The sequence below is a fragment of the Pleurodeles waltl genome, chromosome 9 (genome assembly GCF_031143425.1).
Source record: "Pleurodeles waltl isolate 20211129_DDA chromosome 9, aPleWal1.hap1.20221129, whole genome shotgun sequence".
Lineage (NCBI taxonomy): Eukaryota > Metazoa > Chordata > Amphibia > Caudata > Salamandridae > Pleurodeles > Pleurodeles waltl.
Window position 1 is genome coordinate 11,937,174 of NC_090448.1, and position 23,899 is coordinate 11,961,072.

General features: G+C 47.2%; 1 protein-coding gene across 4 annotated transcripts in view; it reads right to left on the reverse strand.

The window, feature by feature from the left end:
• Positions 1–23,899, reverse strand: part of SHQ1 (SHQ1, H/ACA ribonucleoprotein assembly factor) — a 166,511-nt gene that overhangs the window by 92,175 nt on the left and 50,437 nt on the right. For all 4 annotated transcript variants that reach the window (XM_069206108.1, XM_069206107.1, XM_069206105.1 and 1 more), the window contains 2 exons: positions 18,598–18,728; positions 1,450–1,604 (listed from right to left, as the gene is read on the reverse strand). In XM_069206108.1, the coding sequence (XP_069062209.1) occupies positions 1,450–1,604; positions 18,598–18,728 (286 nt within the window). The remainder of the gene's footprint in view (positions 1–1,449; positions 1,605–18,597; positions 18,729–23,899) is intronic.

Sequence of the window (23,899 nt, forward strand, 5' to 3'; positions counted from 1 at the left end):
CATTAGGAAACGGTTTGAAATTCTTACAACTCTCGCTCGGACAGGCTCTTGAAAAATAGTCATGAGTGGACTTTAACACGCCCTCTAACCCAGGGAGGAACTTCACGCAACACTCCGTTTTAGAGGCCGTCTCTAGAATGAAATCGTCCTCCTACTGTGTGATATGTATATCACCTTGTGGTATATCACTTCCCTTTAAATTACCTTGGGATACGCTGTAGTGTCATCGGGGTGAGGCTCTTGCTGTGTAGTGTCCTATGTCGTGGCCCCTGGGGGGATGGATGATATAATTATCCTAGCGATAGTCTGTAGGACCGTGACCACAAGGCTCATCATAACCCTCACAGGGGTCCGAGTAAGAAACTGGACCCTTTGGGTGACTCTGGTGGCGGCAGTGGACGTGGCGTGTATGGCATGGTGACTGAGGGGGCAGTGGAGGCTGCGTGTATGGACATGGTGGTGGCGGCGTGTATGACCATACTGGTGGAGGCGGCAGCATGTATGGTGGTGGGGTAGGTGAAGATGGCATGTATGGCCATGGTGGTGGAGGTGGCATGTATGGTCAGGGTGGTGGTGATGGAAGTGAAGGCGGTGTGTATGGCCATGGTGGTGGAGGCGGCATGCATGGCCATGGTAGTAGAGGCGGTGGAGGTGGCGTGCAGGGCCAGGGTGGTGGCGTGCAGGGCCATGGTGGTGGAGGTGCCGTGCTTGGCCATGGTGGTGGCATGCATGGCCATGCTGGTGGAGGTGGTGTGCATGGCCATGGTGGTGGAGGTGCAGTGCATGGCCATGGTAGTGGAGGTGGCATGCATGGCGGTGGAGGTGGCATGCATGGTCAGGGTGGTGGTGCTGGAAGTGGAGGCGGCGTGTATGGCCATGGCGGTCGAGGTGGCGTGTATGGCCATGGTGGTGGAGGCAGTGGAGGATGTGTGCATGGCCATGGTGGTGGAGGTGGCATGCATGGCGGTGGAGGTGGCATGCATGGCCATGGTGGTGGAGGTGGCGTGCATGGCCATGGTGGTGGAGGCAGTGGAGGTGGCGTGCATGGCCATGGTAGTGGAGGCAGTGGAGGATGTTTGCATGGCCATGGTGGTGGAGGTGGAGGTGGCATGCATGGCGGTGGAGGTGGCATGCATTGCCATGGTGGTGGAGGTGGCGTGCATGGTCATGGTGGTGGCATGTACGGCCAGGGTGGTGGTGGCTGGTCTAACATTGAGGTCTGCCTGCTGGCCCAGCCCAGAGGTCTGCCTTCGGAATAGCACGGAGGTGTTTTGGGGCTTAGCGGCGAGGGGTTCCTGTGGGCATCCAGGTCCTCCTGCTGGTGTAGTCTGAAGTCATCTGCTGACCCTGTATTGCTGAACTAGCCTGGAGCTATTCCCAACACTGGGGTCTCCCTGGGAGTGTTACACTGGGGTCTTCTTGAAGCAGCACAGAACATTACCCACTTACGTTTCTTTCACCTTCCGTAACCCGGATGTCGTAGCAGTACGCCAGAAGGACATCGACCAACGAAAGGTACACCCGGCTGCGGGCCTTCTTATCCAGCAAGAAGGACTTGTTCTTGAAGTTTCGCAGCTTCTGTTTCTCTTCATCAGAAAATACAACTAGAAAAAAAACAGAGCACCTTTTTATACCAACAATCTCCCCTTTCTAAGGCCTGATAATCAGACTGCTAAAAGAACAGTGCTGTCCTGGAGACATCATTTGTGAACAAGGCTGTGATAAATGCACTGATCCATTCTTCCCAAATACAGTAAGCGCCTTGTTAATGAGCTGCAATACACGGTGGAAAAGCAGGCAGTGATTAATGTAAACGAAAAATGTATTCAGAACTGTAACGATGACTAATTATAAGGCAACAGTGAAAACAAAGCGCGACACTGTTTATTTGCCATTGTATGTTTTTATGCAACTAAACTAGCGATGTCCGTGGCAGCGCATTCCAGAGTGTGATCTACTCGTGTGCTTGTTTGTATTACACGAAGCATACGAAGGAAGTAGTCGCATTATTACATATATTCACTATGTGGATTACACCCACAGGCGAGTGCAGACTACGAGGAAGACGTACGTGGATAGCACTTCACGTAAAATAACTATTATTAAACACTATAAAGTCCTCAAATGTGGAAAAGCACACATCTGTCCACTCCAGGGTCACGTTTGTAACATCTGATGTTGTGGGGTAAACTAGCGCAGAAGGGTGCAATCAGGAAACATTGGTAACATCTGCAGCTCTACTTATGGAAGTCTCGAGGCGCTAGGTGACATGAGCTTCCATCGGAACCGTAAGAAAGTTCCACAGGTTAGAAAAGCTATGAATTCTGGCGATTGTTTTGTAAGAGGATAGTTTCCTTTCACACAACGAGGAGACCCGAGGTATTTTTACACTGGGCAAGATGGCCATCTACTGACTTCACACACGAGTGCCGTCCACGCCTGGATACCCTGTGCATGGCGGGTGGAACCTTTTCACTAAAAACTGCCAGAATGTCCATGTTCTTTGCCTCATTTGTGCCCTTGGTAGCCCCTGGCCTCCTAGGATAGGCTGGAGAGGTGCAGGACCATGTAGATTTTCAGATTTAGATGTTTCACTCTAAGGGAGCCTTCACCTGGGCATCTGAAGCAAAGGGTGTCAGACGACGAGTGAGTTTTGATTGACTCCTGCTCAGTCCAGTTACCCCACGTTAGTGCCTGGAGGGACCAAGGGCAACATCCTTCCACCCCACACTGAAGATGAAGGTGAACTTGGGTCATGTATTTTGATCCCCACCTCTCAGTGTACATTCACCACACTTGCATCAAATACATCTCTCCCGAAACCCAACAACATCAAACACTTCGGCCACCCTCCCACACCATTCACAAACACAAGAGGCGCTATACCTGAAGTCTGAACATGCATGTAGTACTGCACCGCAGATGTGGCCGATACCATGAGCAGGCACAGTGACCATAACTTCAATCAGAGAAGCATGGTTCACCTCAGATCCGAAGACTGACATCCCCACAGGATGCAACACCACCAGCCAGACACACAGGGAGGTCTTACAGCCACCCACAATCCACCTGGATGCACCCTGCATCTAAACTGCCTGCATCAGCCTCAAGGCGCTAAGGGCCCGCCAAGCCAACATTCCCTTGCAAGTTCTCTGAAGCCCATCCCCGAGAACTGCATCATGCTAGAGCTCTGTACAGCACGCCTTGCTCCCTGGGGTGGTTTGTACGTCACACAGTACATCCAAGTACTTGCACACGGAGCACTTCGTGTAGTGTAAAACTTTCAAAAGTGTTAGCACTGACTGACCTACTACAGGTTAATAATTTCATGCTGTATCTTTAACAGTAGTGCGCCATGGGTAGAAACCCCTCCCAGACTGAGCTGCCTGCCTTGGGCACAAGGCGCCCCCAGTCAAGGAGTCATTGGCAGGCCTCGTGTAAAGTAACATTTATTTACTCAAATGGCCCGTGACGTGGTAGCAGGTTTGGTTCCTTCCCCCTTTTTTCGAGATGAGGAAGAAGATTTAAAATACCCCGGCACTTCCTAGCAGCGACAGATTTCAATTATTGGTGATTTTCAGAAGCAAACATTACGAACCATGCAGTTTTAAAGAGTTACATTATATATATATATATATATATATATATATATATATATATATATATATATATATATATAGATGTCTAAGCTCGCACGTCTCAGGACGAGCATCGGTTGCGGACCTCTCGTGTTCAGTTTTGAAGATATCAGTTCATTACCGTCTCCTGCCTGGGCCGAGACCTAGTTTCCGACCTCCGTCTCCTGCCGTTTCCTTTCACCCCTCTCCTTCTGGGGCTCGGTCAGTGACATCTCGGTTGGAGCTGCAGCGCACAGAAGCGGGCTCTTCACAGCACTGCGGGCTGTATGAATGAATTAATGATTCTTTTTAACCCTGCAATGTACTCTTTGGGGAGAGCTCACGAGTGAATTGCTAACCACTCCATCCAGAGTCTATCCATTTTTAGTCCAACTGTGTTTACCAAATAGTGCGGGCGAGTAGAATATAGCAAAGATGGAGACATTAACTTATGTAAAGAAAACAAGTCAGGATTGATCGTAGGCCAGAGACAAAAACGTAATTAATCAAAAGAAAAGCAACCAGTCGCACTGGTGTATATGTATGTTTGGCTTGCATCGTGCACAACGCAAAACTCCACAGCTTCGAGGCGCACCACAAACACCTGCGCAGCCTTGCTGCGAAAAAGGCAACTTTCACACCGAAGTCTCGAGGATTTCATTACTGCAGCTCCACAAGGATGCCAGGTGTTCAGAATTAAACTCCATCCAGCGGGAGGAGATTTCAGGCTCCAGTCCAATATCAAAAGGAAAGGCTCCTGGGGCCGTCTGCTGCGTTTAATCTTACATTACTGGAGTCTGGGGTGCTCACTGGTGCATCACAGCAGGCTGCTGCTGATGCGGACAGATGTGCTCTCTGCGCGACAAGGGCTCTGTGCCAATGGGAACACACGACACTGGAGGATGGGCAAATCCCAGGGAGAGAGGGCAACGCACATCCTGTCAAGCTAGTCAGCCAGCAACGACTTGTTACTTTAAGAGCAGCTTACGGTTGGACCATGGGTGCAGGCAGCGCTTAATTTGTAAATAAAAACGTGCCGGTGCCCGAAGCCCACCTCTTAAACATGCGAGTGCTGCAATTAATGCGTGAACACGGAATACTGAGGCAGGGTAATCCTGAAGCCATCTTGGGCCTCTTCAAACCACTTAAAGCCCTTCCCTGCCCCTTCAGCTCACTCTTGCAGCTTTCTACTTTCTCCCTTTGTGACGCTTTTTCGTTTTTCTCTTCCTCCGTCTTTCCCATATGTGTCTTTTGCTCGCAGCAAATGCTTGAGGCAGAAGAATAAGCCCCGGTCCTCTAAGATAAGTGCCGGTGCTCAGCACCGGAAACAACAAGCACAAATTAAGCACGGGGTGCAGGGTCAACCAACGAGAAAAGAGATGTTGAATCCTTAACCAAGGGTACTGAACAACGTAAGCTGTTCCCCTAGAGATGCCATGCCCAAGCTATTGTCAGGGAAATGCTCCGAAGAGGAGGCTGTTCTAAGAGTCGAGAGAAGAACAGATGCAAAATGGAGGGGACAGGACTTTAAAAACATTGGGCCCGATTCACAAAGGTAAACCAAGATGTTTGGTCTAAACTTAGAGCAAAAGTGAAAGTTTACGACTTCGGGAATTCACAAAGGTGTTTACGATCAGCATCTTGGGGCGGATGCGTCCCGTAAAGATACTACCGTCAGTGCCCTTTGTCACTCCCCAAAGACGTTAATTTAGACTTTTGGTCCAAGTTTAGACCAAACGTCTCAGTTTACCTTTTTTGAACTGGGCCCTTTATGTATAAATCTCTATGGTATTTCTACAGTGTGCGCCTGGTAAAAATGGTAGCGGAGCGCTGAAGAGGGTCAAAGCCAAGGATAAAGACATCGGATAACAGGAAGAAATCGAGCTGGGGATGGTTAATGCATTGTGATGTACTGATCTTTAACAAGCCTAGAACTCTTTCCTAAATCGGAGCAGCACTGGGATGGTCCTGATGGATACGGGGATCTCGTTCCGGATCCTGGATGTAGAGACAGAAAAGGTATATGGTCCGGTTTCTTTTTTTATACCTCTTAGCCTACAGCCTGATGGTGCCCCGGCTGCAGATGTGCCCAGAACCGTCAGAGATACAGAGAAGGTGAGCCCGGCTGCCAGACAGGAGGAGGTGCTGGTCATGACGGCTTTGTAAACAATGCGGCTGGTTTTAAGATGGTGCCGAGCAGCCAGGCCAGCCAATGGAGTTACATCAGAACGGAGGTGATGTGATCATATTTCTTCAGGCCCTGGATGAGATGAACTGCCGAGTGCAGGAAGTCCGCACGGGCAACAGTGTGGAGTCTTACCCCAACCCTAAAGCAGTATAAACTCCAAGAAGCCGAAAGATAGCGTCATTTTGTTTTTCATGAACTTGAGTCCATCTTGCAACCGGGCGCTGACATTTTGTTAAAGATACCTCGGGCCTTAAACCATCCGGACAGAAAGCAAGGGTTCCAAGCGGGCCAAGGTGAGCAACAAACAGAACATTGTAAATGGAGCGTGACTCAGGTCCAAAGGCAAAACAGGTGTCATCGCCGCAACCATATTCAGAAATAGTTTGCAGTGGAGGGTTTCCTGCAGACCTGGTGGGCATCACTTTCGCCACTTACCAAGAAAGACAAATAGGACACACAAAGCTTTCCAAGATCCATTCCCATTTTACAGATCATCTCTTTCCCTCATTTTTGAATCGGGGAGAAGCTGATATTGCACACTCGTGCCTTCTTTTGAGTGGACTCCGTACTACAGCCCTGCGGGCTCTCATGTCATCACCCCCTTGTCACAGGAAGAGACGATCCAGTGAAGTTGCTTCGATTTAACCACCTCGCCCGCTCAACTTGGCACAACGATGCTCAATAACGCGGGTGGGCTTGAGTAGTCCACCAATGTGGTGCCCACCTCCTCTTCCACAGGAAAAATGTGGGCGAGTGTCCTCTCAACTACAAAACACGCTCTTCCAAACAAGCCTTAGGACAGAGGCTGGCCGTGGTCGCAGGAGTTCTTCACCCCCGGGTTGGAGAAGATTACTACGAGTGAACTGTTCGAAAGGGAGCAGAACCTTGATGGTCCACCGACCTTTGCAGCAAGAAAACCCAACAGCTGATGGCCATCGAGATCCGATCTTGGGCGATTGCCAGTTCTACACCAAAAGCAGAGACTTTCAGACAGACGCACTGTCCATCTCCAATCTGATTACATTTCTGCCAACATAGGCTACTAATTAGATCCATTTCTTGCTTTGATGTTCAATAACAAAATTAGGTAAATCAATGACTCACCTTTGATATGTCCCTCTCACTACACGGAGTTCCTCAAACTTTCAACCGCTCTCCAGATCCAGCCAAAGAAAGCGCGAAACGAGCAGAGCATCTGCACCTACAAGGTGAGCTTGGGGCAGGGACAGACACAAAGACGGTTAGTTACCTCCTCTGGGGACGGGACGGGGCCTTGGCGGGTGGGGTAAGCGTCTCAGGAGGTTGCTCAAGGTCCCCTCCTTAGTGTTGAAGTGTGTGGCTAGTCACCCCAGAGCTTCTGTGGAGTCATAAGATGGCGTATGACCTTTGGTACAACACATCAGCCACGTACTGATGCTTTTAGAAGGAAAGCAGGAGCTGCTGACGTCAGAGAGCAGCTACAATGTTGGACATGTGCCAGTATCGCCACTTCGGAGATGCCACAATCATCACTTCACCAGCTTTCAAAGAGCACCAAAGGCAAGCAAGGGGGGGTGTGGGAGAGGTCGAGAGAGAGGGCGAGAAGAGGGCACATCAACACCAGGGTGACGGAGAGCTGGCGCTTCCTGGTCCGCGGTGGTCAGAAGGCATTCACAAGTGATGCTGTCCTTAGAGGTGTGGGGTGCAGGCACCGGCTGGGCCTCAAATCCGAGCTTTGTACGCGCTTTCTGCTCACTGGCAGAAAGAAATGCTGTGTGGGGGCCCCACATGCCTACAGCCTCTCATTGTTACATAGCCAATGAATATAGGTCTGAAAAGAGAGACATAGCAGTTGTAGGAAAGGGTAGATTGAGGCCTGTTCACGTGAAAACAAGGAATCAAAAGGGGAAAATAATAGTACATCCCCCCGCACCCCCACCTCCTCAACCCCACCAAACGAGTACAAAGATATATTGGATTTGCCTCTTTCTGTGCGTTCATTTCTGATTTTTTCATGCATTAAATGTGGTTATTTTTTATAAAGGACCACTTGCGCCAAGGCGAGTGATGGGCACAGCTTCATACAGGGCAGGGGGTGCCAGCTCTCTTCTGTCTGGTGGTCCCACAGCACAGAGATGCTCAGGAGTGAGAGGGGGAGGGAGGCCCGGGCCCCCTCGTTTCCTTCAGGTTCTGGGTGCTCCGATGGACCCCACATCCCTGGTGCGAGACAAGTGGGAATAAATGTCTCACAATGATGAAGAGACCCGAGCACCGGCTCCAGGGATTACAGAAACCAGCTTACACAGGCCCAGGCATTATTTGAATGTCTCATGGATATACATCTTATCTACCCCCAAGTCCGTCGCGTCTCCTTCGCCATCTTCCTCTGAAGCATCGTCGGGGTCCTTAGGAGCTCTGCCTCTCCACTGCTTGAAGTTAAGAGATCTTCTCCACTCTGAGCCCTGCAGGAAGTGGAGTCTTTTCTATGTCCTGTAGCACATTTGTACAAGGCAGCGGAATAAATGAATGTCACAGCGTCACCCTTGGGGGACGCCGGGGCTGAACTGTGGGAGGCGGGCTTCAAACTGAGGTCTCCGGAATTGGAGCAGGTGAGGTTTTGAGGAGATGAAACAAACGTTAAGGTGGGAAGCCCGGAGACCCACATAAGCCCAGGAGTACGTCACAGGAGGCCTAGTGGCACCGAGTACCGACTCTCTCAGCTCCAGCTCTCCTGGCCTTTCACGTCATCTCTACACCTGCTGCATAAAACCTCACCTGGGCTCAGAAGGTAACAAGGGAGGCCCAGATAAGGGAACCCTCCTGTTGTCCCTTGGCTGGAGATGTCTCAATGAGCAGCAGATAGTTCCCTCCTGGTCATTCTCTCATGCCTACCTCAGTCAGTCTGTCACTCATAAGTTCATCACTCACTTGCTACCCCATCTCTCCCAATTTCCCCCTCTGCAGGTGCATGAACCACCTCGGCAAGCATGAGTGAGAAGATGGAGAATACGTTCTGGGTCTCTTATGGCCAGAGGGACTCGGGGTGGGCAAAGGATACAGACACTGAATACTTTCCGAGCACCACGGGAATGCGCAGCCGATGTACATTAGGAAGAAATGAGAAACGTGATTTAGCTTCTTGGGACACTGAACACCTACAAACCCATCCTAGGGTTAGCTCTACTGTTAGTGATGCTGAGAATGGAAGCTCCGGGGTACCCTGGAGGCGGTTGTAGGGCCTCCTGTCGCCCACTGCACAGATCCTACAGCCAGAGGACGTAAACAGGGCCTGGAGTACAGCTCACAACTAGACTCGTGTAAGGCTTCTGAAGCTGGGCTTCGAGGCGCTGGCAGGAGCCGGCTGAAAACCGCAGCAGCGACCAGGACACGCCTTCGTTTGAAACGGGTATTTAAAGCACTTACCATCCCTTACGAGGCGCTGAAGTGCGTTGTGGACATAACCTTACACTTGGCTCCCACGGAGTGGGTTTTAGTCAGATATAACACTTACAATTTCCCAGGCTGTTTTCATGTCACATCATGGATTTGGAAATATGCATTTCATGCAAACTTATTGTGCATTTCTTAATATGAGGGCAAGTTGTGCCTTATGAGGTACATGGGAAGTTTCACACCCTCAGGAGTTTGATCATGTTATGTGTACTTGTGCAGTGCCATAATCACCCAGGGGGTATCGAGCGCTGCATTTCGCACTGTGCTGCACTGGCCTTTAACATCGCTGTCTGCTTCTAGGCTCATCACATTAAGTGAGCTGGATCTCTTGAGGTCCAGTTTTCTACTGCTGTTGAGAGCAGTGTGTGGGTACTGAACGCAGCACTTAAGGTATGTGGGATGCAGACAGGTCTGAAGGTGGCCCGTTCCCTTGCTAGTGCGGATGAGGGCTCGCTGCTATCCCTTCTAGCTCCTCCCACTTCCACCCACACCTCTAGCCGCTCTGCTGCCTCTCCGCTCCTCCATCCCCAGTTTAAATCTCAGCCAAGCACGCTCGTTTTCATACCCATCTCCCTCTCACAGTAGGAGACACCTCTCTCACCTCCGCCTTTCCCAGTTTACGTCTTGCCACATTCTTGAATATTTTCCTAACCTTCAACCCTACTTCTGAGATATTCACTCTCCACGGATCTCTCCCGCTCGACTCAATCTCCCACCTCAACCTGACCTCCAGTGCAACCTCTCATGGTCTCTGCTCCATTCGCCAGCTTCTCTCTGAATGCCATCATGCACGGATTCTCAATCATCTCCCAGCTTCACTTTCACCTCCAGATGTACCGCTCATGCTCTCCACTGCAAACCCCTGTTTTACTCCCACCTCCTGTACCTCTCATTCTAAAACCGCCCCTCACTTACACCCTCACGAATAGTCGTACCTCTCAACCTCACATCTGCATTTCCCGGTTTCACCACTCTCCCTCGACACCTCATTCTCTCACCTATATTGAAGGAGCCCATCTCCTTCAATATTCAGTCCATCAGAGCACTTTTGCATCTCATATTTTAAAATAAAGGCTGTACCATCTTTTTCCAGAAACAGAAGGCAGTCTACAATATGGATAACATTGATTTTAATCTGTAGATCACATATCAAACAGCTGCCTTTCAGCTTTATTTCCTCGTTTAGATTAATCCCAATTCTTACTCGCAGGGATTAGTAAAGTATTTGTTCCGTAACTCAGTTGGTAGGAGCATAAATCTTCCACTCTGTTCCAACAATGACGATGCATTAATAACAGCTTATTAGACAAACATTGTGTCTGTTAGTAAACTAACTGGCATCTGCAAACTTGTCGTTCAGTGAATTCTGAACACTGGCCACTGATGCAGCTTTCCTTCTCCAATGTATTTACCCCAGGACACGAGTTTACCATAAAGTGGATTACCAGATGCTCTCAGGCCCAGCTTCTCGTTAGAAGTGCACTGCAGGTAACAATGGAGTTTCTTGCTGCCTTGGGTACCTCTCAGCAAATACACAGAGAAGCCTTGGAGACGTAGCCACGCAGGGCCCTGAAGTAAGATCCACTACAATCCTTGTACCGGAGATGCTGTAAACATTATATTTAAGACAGCTGCATTAATATCAGAAAAAGTCACCTTTGGACCCAAGGCCAGTAACTCAGCTCACACAGGGCTTGGGGTGTCCGTTTCCCCTCCACGGCTCTCTTCAGTGAGTCCTGAGAAACCCTTCATATCTCAAACCAAAGCGCTTCAGTGCACTCGCTGCAGACGGTTTACTCTTTAGTCTGGACAAGGGCAGCTTTCACCAGAGGCTTGCTGCAGGGTCTAGGCATTTATACCCCCAGACTGGCTTCTAGGGGGTGTTCTGCAGACACCAAGTGTGCTTCTTTGTGAAATCAGAGTCTTAACCCCCATTTATTGGTGGGCAACTGGTTCTACAATATTGATTGGCGTGTTTACCTTTTGTGGAAGGCCTACTTGGGTATAGCCCATAATCGACAAATCATCTGCATACATCAGGAAAGGTGTACGTAAATCTATTTTTGCTTAAAAAGTAGGTCTCGGAAATAAAAGTGGAAAAATCTGACAGAAATAGACTAAATAATGCAAGGGCCAAAACACACCCTTGTTTCAGTCCAATTCCTGAGAGCAACACTGACCTGAACCCAGCTATCAGAATGCACACTTGGGACCATCGAAAGCAAACAGGGGATGGAACTTATTTTCAACAATTTATTCCATTGCAGTCTCTGGTCACCCGGATCAAACGCTGCTGGTCGTCCACGACGCAGCAACACAATTTCCCAACTTCTTGGATGGCAGTTTGTGTCCGTAACCAAGAGACCAAACAATAATCGGAGGTTGGAACCCTCCTTGTTCTGCAGGAATAACTCCTTTGTGAATCTGCCCAGTTTGAGATGTCTCTATATTGTTCTTGAGAAGATCATTGCTACAGTGTCTACCAGGCATATCAGTCTACAACCGGCAGCGTCATTCAGGTCGTCCTCTATATCGATCGGTTTGATAACCACTCCTCACCAGGAAAGAGGTCACAAATCTCTCAGTAAGATTTGCAAATAACCACAATTTAAAAAAGGAAATGGCAGTTGTATTGCGCCCCAGAATTCAAACTTCAATATGTCTTACAGATAGCTGAATATAAACATAAAACACAGGAGGTCAATGCATTCTATTTTTCGGAATGAAATCAGGTTCCAATCTGTCCTAAGGACTCTTCGGAATTGATGGGGAACTCTTTTCCGCTAGGACAATCTTTCTGTAATTCTTCCTTCAAGAGACTGAAGTGATAAGCTTTCCTCATTTTAAATGACAAGATTACAAAAATCTGAGATGTCACCCGCAACGAGGAAACCCCCTCGCACTGAGAACTTAAATCTATAGTGCCCTCCTTCGTTCCACTGGTCCAGTTTTCTACTTTTCAACCTGGTAAGGAATTGTAGCTGATGAACTATTTCACAAACGTGTTCCCCATGTTCTCTCAGCGGTCACTGATCTGCAATTCTGATGGAGCATCTCTGCGCTTATCTTAAAGAAAACCTACGTTACCCTTCACCATCTGGTTCTTAAGGTACCATTCCTGATGACTGCAGAAAGCAGTGATTAAACCTCCCTTAGTCTGGAGAATCCGGGAAATATTCAGCCTATTTCTTTGCTCCCGTATTTAAGTAAGAAGACCTGTCTTCGGTTAATTACAGAATTTCTCTGAAAATTATTTGCTTGAGATTTTGCAGCAAGTTTAGACCGGACCAGAGCTATGCAAACATCCTTTCAGTATAAGACTGTCCATACAGAATAACTTCTGTATCAGTGGGTCAGTTTTAAATGTACCCCTGTGATGGGCAGATCATCCTTACCATCTCCTGCTCCAACAAATCTCCATCCCTGTGCGACAATCAAGTCAAGGAGAGGAACTTTCTGGCCGCCATGCAGGGGTGATGTCCGCTGACATTCTGAAAGCCAACCCCTCTAAAAAGGACAGATATTCCTCACGGTCTCGGAATGGAGCAGGGGAATAATGTCAGCTAGCCCACCACCATCATCACGTGCTTCTGTGGTGCGAATATCCTACAGAACTTGGGCATCTCTCCGGACCCCTCTTGGTCTCTTGATTTCCATGCCGGGTGGCAAGTTACTTATTTATTTTTTTCAACTTGCAATCTTGAAAAGAACTGCCTCACTCCCCCACCCAGATTTATGTAATCATCTTCATTTGCCGATAATCAATGCATTAATCCAGTGCAGACTAGATTCTGCAAGTTTGAGTTATCTGACCTTCTCTGCCAAACTGCTTCAGTTAGTGCAAAACGCAGCAGCATGTTGAGCTGCCGGCCCTTCCAGAATGCAATCATATCGCTCTGGTTCTAATTAGGGGTGGGCGTAACTCACCTATTCCCATGTAGTACATTCACACAGAATTACCCTTCAATTATACAAGAAATGCGCATACCACTCTGGTTCTAATTTGTAACTCACCTATTCCCATGTAGTACATTCACACAGAATTACCCTTCACTTACACAAGAAATGCGTAGACCACTGGTTCTAATTAGGGGTGGGCGTAACTCACCTATTCCCATGTAGTACATTCACACAGAATTACCCTTCACTTACACAAGAAATGCGTAGACCACTCTGGTTCTAGTTAGGGGTGGGCGTAACTCACCTATTCCCATGTAGTACATTCACACAGAATTACCCTTCACTTACACAAGAAATGCGTAGACCACTCTGGTTCTAGTTAGGGGTGGGCGTAACTCACCTATTCCCATGTAGTACATTCACACAGAATTACCCTTCACTTACACAAGAAATGCGTAGACCACTGGTTCTAATTAGGGGTGGGCGTAACTCACCTATTCCCATGTAGTACATTCACACAGAATTACCCTTCACTTACACAAGAAATGCGTAGACCACTCTGGTTCTAGTTAGGGGTGGGCGTAACTCACCTATTCCCATGTAGTACATTCACACAGAATTACCCTTCACTTACACAAGAAATGCGCATACCACTCTGGTTCTAGTTAGGGGTGGGCGTAGCTCACCTAATCCCATGTAGTACATTCACACAGAATTACCCTTCAATTACACAAGAAATGCGTATATCACTTTGCTTCTAATTAGGGGTGGGCGTAGCTCACCTAATCCCATGTAGTACATTCACACAGAATTACCCTTCAATTACACAAGAAATGCGGTCAGCCCTATTCCTTAGCACAAAAATAACCCCTCAAGTCCAAAATGGATATGAGGATGCATTTTACACTATTAAATCGCGCTAAATAGAACAGAACATTAATATTGAATGCGAGTAGCACTTGTGCTCGCTAAATGTGCTCTTGGGGTAGGATTCCCCCTCACCCCAAACTTACTACTGACATTTAGCACTATTTTCTTAGCACAAAATCCACCTGTGTCTATTTTGGACAGGAGGATGCATTACACGCTAAGAAACAGCGCTAAATTTAAACATGAATAGCGAGCGCGAAATATCCTGTCGCAACAGGAATTGTTCCCCCCAAATTACTCTTAACCATGCAAGCAGGAATAATTGGGTAATTATAGTTAACGCTGCATCATAGAGTAATTACCAAAATTATTCCAATTAACCCGGCATAATCAAAATTCTGTCCAAGCCTAGTGCTAATATCAATCAATCAAGGATTTATAAAGTACAGCAAATCACCCGTGAGGGCCTCCAGGTGCTGAAAAGGCAGGGAGAAGACCGATGCAAGAGCGATGCAGCAACGGGGAGAGCTGGGCCTGGGACCTGCTCAATGGGGTCGCGCTGCAGTAATGGGGGGAGAAGGGGTGCTGGGAGGCAGGAAATAACAGGTGGCATGCAGGAGCGGCAGGGAGCGGCAAGGGAAAGCAAGGCAATAGAACCCAAAACAAACAGGGGGTGGGGGAGGTGCCATACAACAATTTTACATACATCAATCCATTAGCTGCCAATTCAAAACAAAGACAGTTTTATATCTATGAGCTAAGTACACAAAGAGGCCTATTCAGGGATGTGGAATTTCTATCGCCCGATGCCTGGGACATATTGTTTGGGGTCAAGGGCAACAAGTTTTCATGTTTATTTTGTCCTTGGGACAAGTAGGCCCAACCCCTTGCAGCACAAACACTTCGGCTGACATTTTACAGAGAAAGAAACTCTGCAGTTGAGTGAATATGTGTGTCCATATATTAATGCTGTTCGAACTTGTATTTATGGTTTATTAATGAAAAGCCTTCATTATTAGAGTGAGCAGTGTAAATAAACGTTTTACGGTCACACTGCACTACCGACAGTGCTTGCAGTTAAAAAATAAATAAAAAAAAAAGTGTACACATGTTTAAAAAGCTCAACAATATAAGGCTAAGTATAATGCTCCCAGAATGCTCACTCTGATTAGATGCAAATGTTTGCAGAAGCTTGTAAGCAAGAGTGAGGATTCTTAGCTTTCAAAATAAAATGTTCAGAAAAAAAAAAAACGCAAGCAGGAAAAAAAAAAGAAGAAGTTTTGCTGCTACGAAATTTTAGGTGGTTTATTTTTGAAGCAACATTTAGTAGAATGTGTTGATGCACGCTATTTTCAAAAAATATTCCTAATGGAGAAAAAAAAAAAAAATCAGTCAAACCATTTTCAACAATATTATGGGAAGCATTAAAATAAAGAAACACTGACAAAGGCAACAGCTCTGACATTTTTTAATCAGTCTTTTGGCTTCCTCAATGCGTCAGGGGTGCCGTGTCTTGTTTTGACATGGCTTTTGTAACACTTTATTGTTGTGGGAGCTGCCAGGCCCTCACCATTGTAACAAATAGTGGCAAAAAGAAAAACAAATGTTTTGTCTCAAAAAGCACACATTGCCACCAGTGACGTAACAAAGACCCCACAGGCCCTCTCCAGGGGGCCCCTTCATCACAGCATCTGCCTAGAGTGAGTCTGGAAGGGGGGTGGAGGGTTTCCATATTCTTTACAGGGGGGAGGTGGGGAGAGAGCCTCCAGTTTCGTTACTCCCCTGATTGCCACAGTAGATCCTGGCACTGAACAAAACTACTTTGTGTGCCAATATGCTCCTTGTGGAAGAGCAGAATGCGATCACAGCCAGTCGACAGATAGAGAAATAGAAGTGTAATAAAAACAAAATGTCTTTGTTGAAGTCAGACCTAATTAGGGACCCAATTCTTAAGAAAGTCAAAAAGTGCACCCATGGTATATGTCTTTGAATTAGTGGCTTTCGTGAACTTACAGACGTAGACCAGGAAATTGTACTCTCAAAAATATTTAAGAACTGTATTTTAGCACGCGCAAATATGCATGTGCAGATTCGCTCATGTGAAAATCTATTGTGCGTTTACAAGTTCACTTTGACTAAAACCATGTTTTTCCCAACCCTGGAAGAACTTCTACTTCTGCCATTATTCAGGAGAAAGTTCCCAACCTTTCTCATTATTGGAAAAGGTTAGAGGAGGGCTGGTGAAAACCCTCAAAACATGCAACTTAGTATGTTTGCAGACTCAAAGGCATTCCAGTCCTGGAACTACTGCTTACTGCTTCCTCCAGCCCCAGTACGTAGATCTGCGGAAAGGTGAAACATAAAGAAATTGCAAGAATTCAAGTCCTACTACAGTATTAGCCCTGGCATAATCAGAGACGCTATTATCAGAGCTCTTACATAATGCGATTGGTGCCATAATGTGTCACTGCACTACATGGCAGAAGATTTTTTTTTACAGGACAATTAGATTTAAGAAGCAACCTGTCCCACGCACAAGTTGATATTTTATTAAATTCCACACCCCTGCACACTAGAAATGGCTCTTTTTTTTACCTCTATTATCTGGTTACAGACCAATTTGAAGTCTGTGTTCAGTCAACCAGTACTTTTATCCGTATCCAAGTCTTGACTGGTTTGCGATGGTGAAGCATTTTCCATTGCATCATCCAACCTGTGAAATACATATCTTTGTACTTACTCTCTGAATCTCGCCTACCTCTTTTTGCAGAAAGAGGTTAAAAACTTTGCCTTTCGATCAGTAATTGTGTGTGCAGTGCTCAGGGCAGTATTAAGTTAGGATGTTGATTTTACTGCACCAGGAGGTTTATGTATATGTAATGTCCCCTCCACAATTCCAAAAAAGAGTTCTCGACTGTGCCTCAAGCCGATAGCTACCCTGACCATCTTCCACTTGAGAAGCAACCCACCAGCCATATTTTGGGTCTGGTCTACAAGAACAGCCAGCTCTTTCACAAGGCTTTTCTGGCCCCTGGCATTAAAAGGGGCCATCCAGAGTAGAGATTAAAAGGTTGTTCTTTAACTCAGCCTTGCATCTCTTATAAGCACCAGCAATAGGCATAATTAATGTTTGCTTGATGTCAGCTGGGCTTTTAGGATGCATTTCGATACCATTCACTTGATGTTCCCTGATTTTTAAATCCATCTAAATATGTACAAAAATCTATCCAGATTTCAGGAATGTATGTTCCATTTTCTGTGAGAAAATGAGGTAACAATGGTGAAAAAACAGATTAAGTTTTTTAGAACAATGTAAAATTAGTGAGAAGGCACAAACTGTTCTCATTGTACTTCTTTTCAATATTTCTGAATGTTTAGAAAACGAGTCGACTGAAACATGAAGACGTCTCGGTCCGCTCTTGCAAACATCCGACACAAAAACCAGGTGTTAGTCCCACTCACCCTTGTATGTATATATGTATGTCTAGGTCTCTCATGGGGATATCTAGAAAATTTGGCATCTGCTATAAAACCTGTTTCTGACATGATTATTCTATTTCCTTCCATGCCTCCGTATTAATGTAAACACCAAGAGGCGGATGATCGAAGGGTGTAAATCACAATGTGTGTAAGGGAGGAAGGGTACACCCAGGCCTACAAATCTAAACAGGGTCTCAAGAGCCTCCAAGGCCTTGTCCAAGAGAAACAACATTCCAGCAAAATGAGAATCAGGTCCCCAATCATCGCAGTGGGTGCGGTGTTATTTGGGCTCCAGTTTTCCTCATTACCGATTTTTACAGATAAATATAGAATAAATACAGACAGAAACAATGTGTTTTCTGGGTGCATTGATTTTTAAAAGCAGATAAACACAGAAAACTGGGCTTCTTTTAAGTGACTCTGTGCTAGCTTTATGAATTGTAGGCTGACCAGATGAACAGCATGGGGAACTAAAAAACAGGATGGAATTTCCTTAAATAACAGCATTTGTTAACATAGATTTGTGGCATAACGCTAAGACTTACCAGTGAGTTTATCTTGTGTTATATTTGGCGGCGTAAACAGCTAAACGATGACAGGCATCATAGTATGAATGCGAGTCTTATAGTCAATTAAATACGGAAACGTTCAATCTTACGTCTTCATTTATCCGCAAAACACAAACTAAATATGGATGAATACAGATAAGACACCCAAAAAAAGTAAATATGGATAAATACAGATGGAAATGTTAAACAAAATAAATACCATAAAACCGGGAGCCCTAATTATTAAACTAATTGCATACAAACATTAGTGACAAGTGGGCAGAAACACAGGGCAGGTCCTGAATGTCAGACATTAGCCAAAGTTCCAAAAGAAGTGCCAATATTCCGGATCTACAGAGACAGAGCGCATTATATAAAGTGCCAGTTACTCAATATTGAAAGACTGAAGTTTATGAAAGACTAAAGATCATATCTATTTTTGTGTAGTGCTAATTCCCCGGGTTCAGATTAAATAAGGTTTTCTGTGCTCCAAGGCGGGCCACTAAGGCCAATACACAGAGGCTGCAGTGATGTGAGAGCAGACACCTTCTCAGGGTCTTACCTGCTGGTTCCTGGCTGTCCTGGTCCGGAGAGCTCCTTCCGTCCTGTGCAGCATTCTTGGTCCTCGCAGCTGCCCACCAGGGTGTGTACCTCAGCATCGAGCGGATGGCTTCATCTTCAAACAGGTCTGCCCTGAAACACCAGGAGAAGACGCGGTCAATACAGCTGGGGTGGAAGCCATCACAAGATTATTAGATGGTGCTTGATACAGCTTGTCCCCATTCTGGAGAGGGGCAAACGCGTTAGTATCACCCATGCCACTAGGGTCTGTGTTACTGATTGTGGAAGGATGGCCCAATGACTAATCATGGTTGAATGACATACTTCTAGCAGGCGTCAGAATGAGGGGTATGCCACCAGCACTTGTTGGGGTGTCATGCGAAGAGGGACTGAGTTTACAGAAGTGCTGAATATCCTGCTACCGGTTCCCAAGTAGGGGTCCTTACGCTTGAATGACTAAGCACTGACCTTGTGCTATTGTCTGGGCCCCCGCTCTGTTGACATGGTTTCTGAACTGGCACTGATGTGTGGGTCCACAGCTTTAAAGACAGTGGAGTTCACCCCCTCTTGTCAACATTTGTTGAAGGGGTGCAGAGTCAGGGACCAACAATGAGGTGCAGCCCCCACAAATCAGATCGCAATGAAGGGCAAGGAAGCCGCCATTTTCACCACCACGGAGTGAAAAGTGCACAGGCTCATTTCTGTTGGCAAACTGAGGCATCTCCTAATGCAAAGAGCTATTGTAGCGCCCAGTAACTGGATTAAATGGGGTTTGTTCACAAGAGTTGTGCAGCACACACTACAGGCCGGAGAACCTTGTGTGACCCTTAAGAGATTTGCAGCAGCCGGGCACTGCAGCTAATGGAGCAAGTGAGGTCAGATGCACAGTGGTTGGTGTGGAGTTTTTCGGAGGGATTCTTCCAGTCCGCCCCCTCCACAAATGGGTTAATAAAGGCCAAGTGGTGCTCTATTCAGCGCTATATTATTTTCAGGTATTTTGTGAAGAATTCAGGAAACTTTTAAATCCTTGAGCCTTTGGCACAGAGCCCAGGAACATGACTTCTTCCAAACAGTGCACATTGTGGGTGCAACGCAGAAACACAAGCGCACGCCATCAAGTCGCTGACTGCACGCGCCAAACATCTCAGTGTTTGAAAATAACACTAAGAACTCGGAAGCAAACCACTCCTTGAAAAACAACACTGCGGACTAGTGAGCAAACCACTCCTTGAAAACAACACTGCGGACTAGTGAGCAAACCACTCCTTGAAAACAACACTACGGACTAGTGAGCAAACCACTCCTTGAAAACAATACTACAGACTAGTGAGCAAACCACTCCTTGAAAACAACACTACGGACTAGTGAGCAAACCACTCCTTGAAACCAACACTGCGGACTAGTGAGCAAACCACTTGTAAGGAAATGCCTCCTTGGCATGGTTGCCCCCTGACTTTTTGCCTTTGCTGATGCTATGTTTACAATTGAAAGTGTGCTGAGGCCTGCTAACCAGGCCCCAGCACCAGTGTTCTTTCCCTAACCTGTACTTTTGTATCCACAATTGGCAGACCCTGGCATCCAGATAAGTCCCTTGTAACTGGTACTTCTAGTACCAAGGGCCCTGATGCCAAGGAAGGTCTCTAAGGGCTGCAGCATGTCTTATGCCACCCTGGAGACCTCTCACTCAGCACAGACACACTGCTTGCCAGCTTGTGTGTGCTAGTGAGGACAAAACGAGTAAGTCGACATAGCACTCCCCTCAGGGTGCCATGCCAGCCTCTCACTGCCTATGCAGTATAGGTAAGACACCCCTCTAGCAGGCCTTACAGCCCTAAGGCAGGGTGCACTATACCATAGGTGAGGGTACCAGTGCATGAGCATGGTACCCCTACAGTGTCTAAATAAAACCTTAGACATTGTAAGTGCAGGGTAGCCATAAGAGTATATGGTCTGGGAGTCTGTCAAACACGAACTCCACAGCACCATAATGGCTACACTGAAAACTGGGAAGTTTGGTATCAAACTTCTCAGCACAATAAATGCACACTGATGCCAGTGTACATTTTATTGTAAAATACACCACAGAGGGCACCTTAGAGGTGCCCCCTGAAACCTAACCGACTATCTGTGTAGGCTGACTAGTTTTAGCAGCCTGCCACAAACCGAGACATGTTGCTGGCCCCATGGGGAGAGTGCCTTTGTCACTCTGAGGCCAGTAACAAAGCCTGCACTGGGTGGAGATGCTAACACCTCTCCCAGGCAGGAATTGTCACACCTGGCGGTGAGCCTCAAAGGCTCACCTCCTTTGTGCCAACCCAGCAGGACACTCCAGCTAGTGGAGTTGCCCGCCCCCTCCGGCCAGGCCCCACTTTTGGCGGCAAGGCCGGAGAAAATAATGAGAATAACAAGGAGGAGTCACTGGCCAGTCAGGACAGCCCCTAAGGTGTCCTGAGCTGAGGTGACTAACTTTTAGAAATCCTCCATCTTGCAGATGGAGGATTCCCCCAATAGGGTTAGGATTGTGACCCCCTCCCCTTGGGAGGAGGCACAAAGAGGGTGTACCCACCCTCAGGGCTAGTAGCCATTGGCTACTAACCCCCCAGACCTAAACACGCCCTTAAATTTAGTATTTAAGGGCTACCCTGAACCCTAGAAAATTAGATTCCTGCAACTACACGAAGAAGGACTGCCCAGCTGAAAACCCCTGCAGCGGAAGACCAGAAGTCGACAACTGCCTTGGCTCCAGAAACTCACCGGCCTGTCTCCTGCCTTCCAAAGAACCTGCTCCAGCGACGCCTTCCAAAGGGACCAGCGACCTCGACATCCTCTGAGGACTGCCCCTGCTTCGAAAAGACAAGAAACTCCAGAGGACAGCGGACCTGCTCCAAGAAAAGCTGCAACTTTGTTTCCAGCAGCTTTAAAGAACCCTGCAAGCTCCCCGCAAGAAGCGTGAGACTTGAAACACTGCACCCGGCGACCCCGACTCGGCTGGTGGCGATCCAACACCTCAGGAGGGACCCCAGGACTACTCTGATACTGTGAGTACCAAAACCTGTCCCCCCTGAGCCCCCACAGCGCCGCCTGCAGAGGGAATCCCGAGGCTTCCCCTGACCGCGACTCTTTGAACCTAAAGTCCCGACGCCTGGGAGAGACCCTGCACCCGCAGCCCCCAGGACCCGAAGGACCGGACTTTCACTGGAGGAGTGACCCCCAGGAGTCCCTCTCCCTCGCCCAAGTGGAGCTTTCCCCGAGGAATCCCCCCCTTGCCTGCCTGCAGCGCTGAAGAGATCCCGAGATCTCTCATAGACTAACATTGCAAACCCGACGCCTGTTCCCACACTGCACCCGGCCGCCCCCGCGCTGCTGAGGGTGAAATTTCTGTGTGGACTTGTGTCCCCCCCGGTGCCCTACAAAACCCCCCTGGTCTGCCCTCCGAAGACGCGGGTACTTACCTGCAAGCAGACCGGAACCGGGGCACCCCCTTCTCTCCATTCTAGCCTATGTGTTTTGGGCACCACTTTGAACTCTGCACCTGACCGGCCCTGAGCTGCTGGTGTGGTGACTTTGGGGTTGCTCTGAACCCCCAACGGTGGGCTACCTTGGACCAAGAACTAAGCCCTGTAAGTGTCTTACTTACCTGGTTAACCTAACAAATACTTACCTCCCCTAGGAACTGTGAAAATTGCACTGTGTCCACTTTTAAAACAGCTATTTGTGAATAACTTGAAAAGTATACATGCAATTTTGATGATTTGAAATTCCTAAAGTACTTACCTGCAATACCTTTCGAATGAGATATTACATGTAGAATTTGAACCTGTGGTTCTTAAAATAAACTAAGAAAATATATTTTGCTATATAAAAACCTATTGGCTGGATTTGTCTCTGAGTGTGTGTACCTCATTTATTGTCTATGTGTATGTACAACAAATGCTTAACACTACTCCTTGGATAAGCCTACTGCTCGACCACACTACCACAAAATAGAGCATTAGTATTATCTATTTTTACCACTATTTTACCTCTAAGGGGAACCCTTGGACTCTGTGCATGCTATTCCTTACTTTGAAATAGCACATACAGAGCCAACTTCCTACACCACTCCTTGAAAACAACACTACGGACTAGTGAGCAAACCACTCCTTGAAAACAATACTACAGACTAGTGAGCAAACCACTCCTTGAAACCAACACTACGGACTAGTGAGCAAACCACTCCTTGAAAACAATACTACGGACTAGTGAGCAAACCACTCCTTGAAACCAACACTGCGGACTAGTGAGCAAACCACTCCTTGAAAACAACACTACGGACTAGTGAGCAAACCACTCCTTGAAAACAACACTGCGGACTAGTGAGCAAACCACTCCTTGAAAACAACACTACGGACTAGTGAGCAAACCACTCCTTGAAAACAATACTACAGACTAGTGAGCAAACCACTCCTTGAAACCAACACTGCGGACTAGTGAGCAAACCACTCCTTGAAACCAATACTACAGACTAGTGAGCAAACCACTCCTTGAAAACAATACTACAGACTAGTGAGCAAACCACTCCTTGAAAACAACACTGCGGACTAGTGAGCAAACCACTCCTTGAAAAACAACACTGCGGACTAGTGAGCAAACCACTCCTTGAAAAACAACACTGCGGACTAATGAGCAAACTACTCCTTGAAAAACAACACTGCGGACTAGTGAGCAAACCACTCCTTGAAAAACACTGCGGACTAATGAGCAAACCACTCCTTGAAAAACAACACTGCGGACTAATGAGCAAACCACTCCTTGAAAACAATACTACAGACTAGTGAGCAAACCACTCCTTGAAAACAATACTACAGACTAGTGAGCAAACCACTCCTTCAAAACAACATTACGGACTAGTGAGCAAACCACTCCTTCAAAACAATACTACAGACTAGTGAGCAAACCACTCCTTCAAAACAACACTACAGACTAGTGAGCAAACCACTCCTTCAAAACAACACTACAGACTAGTGAGCAAACCACTCCTTCAAAACAACACTACAGACTAGTGAGCAAACCACTCCTTGAAAACAACACTGCGGACTAGTGAACAAAGCACTCCTTCATCTGCCACTAGGACCCTCAGACATAAGTATTATGTCTGGTACTGCTGGTAGAGGGTGCAGAACAGACATCTGGCAGCATTGCACCTGCATGCACCCAGAGATCCAACTGTCCTATAGCACCGCTGATCTATTCGCTATGTAAACACTAAACGTGCACACGGTCCAAGACTCTGACCACGATGTATCTTCACTTTTGCTGCCCCC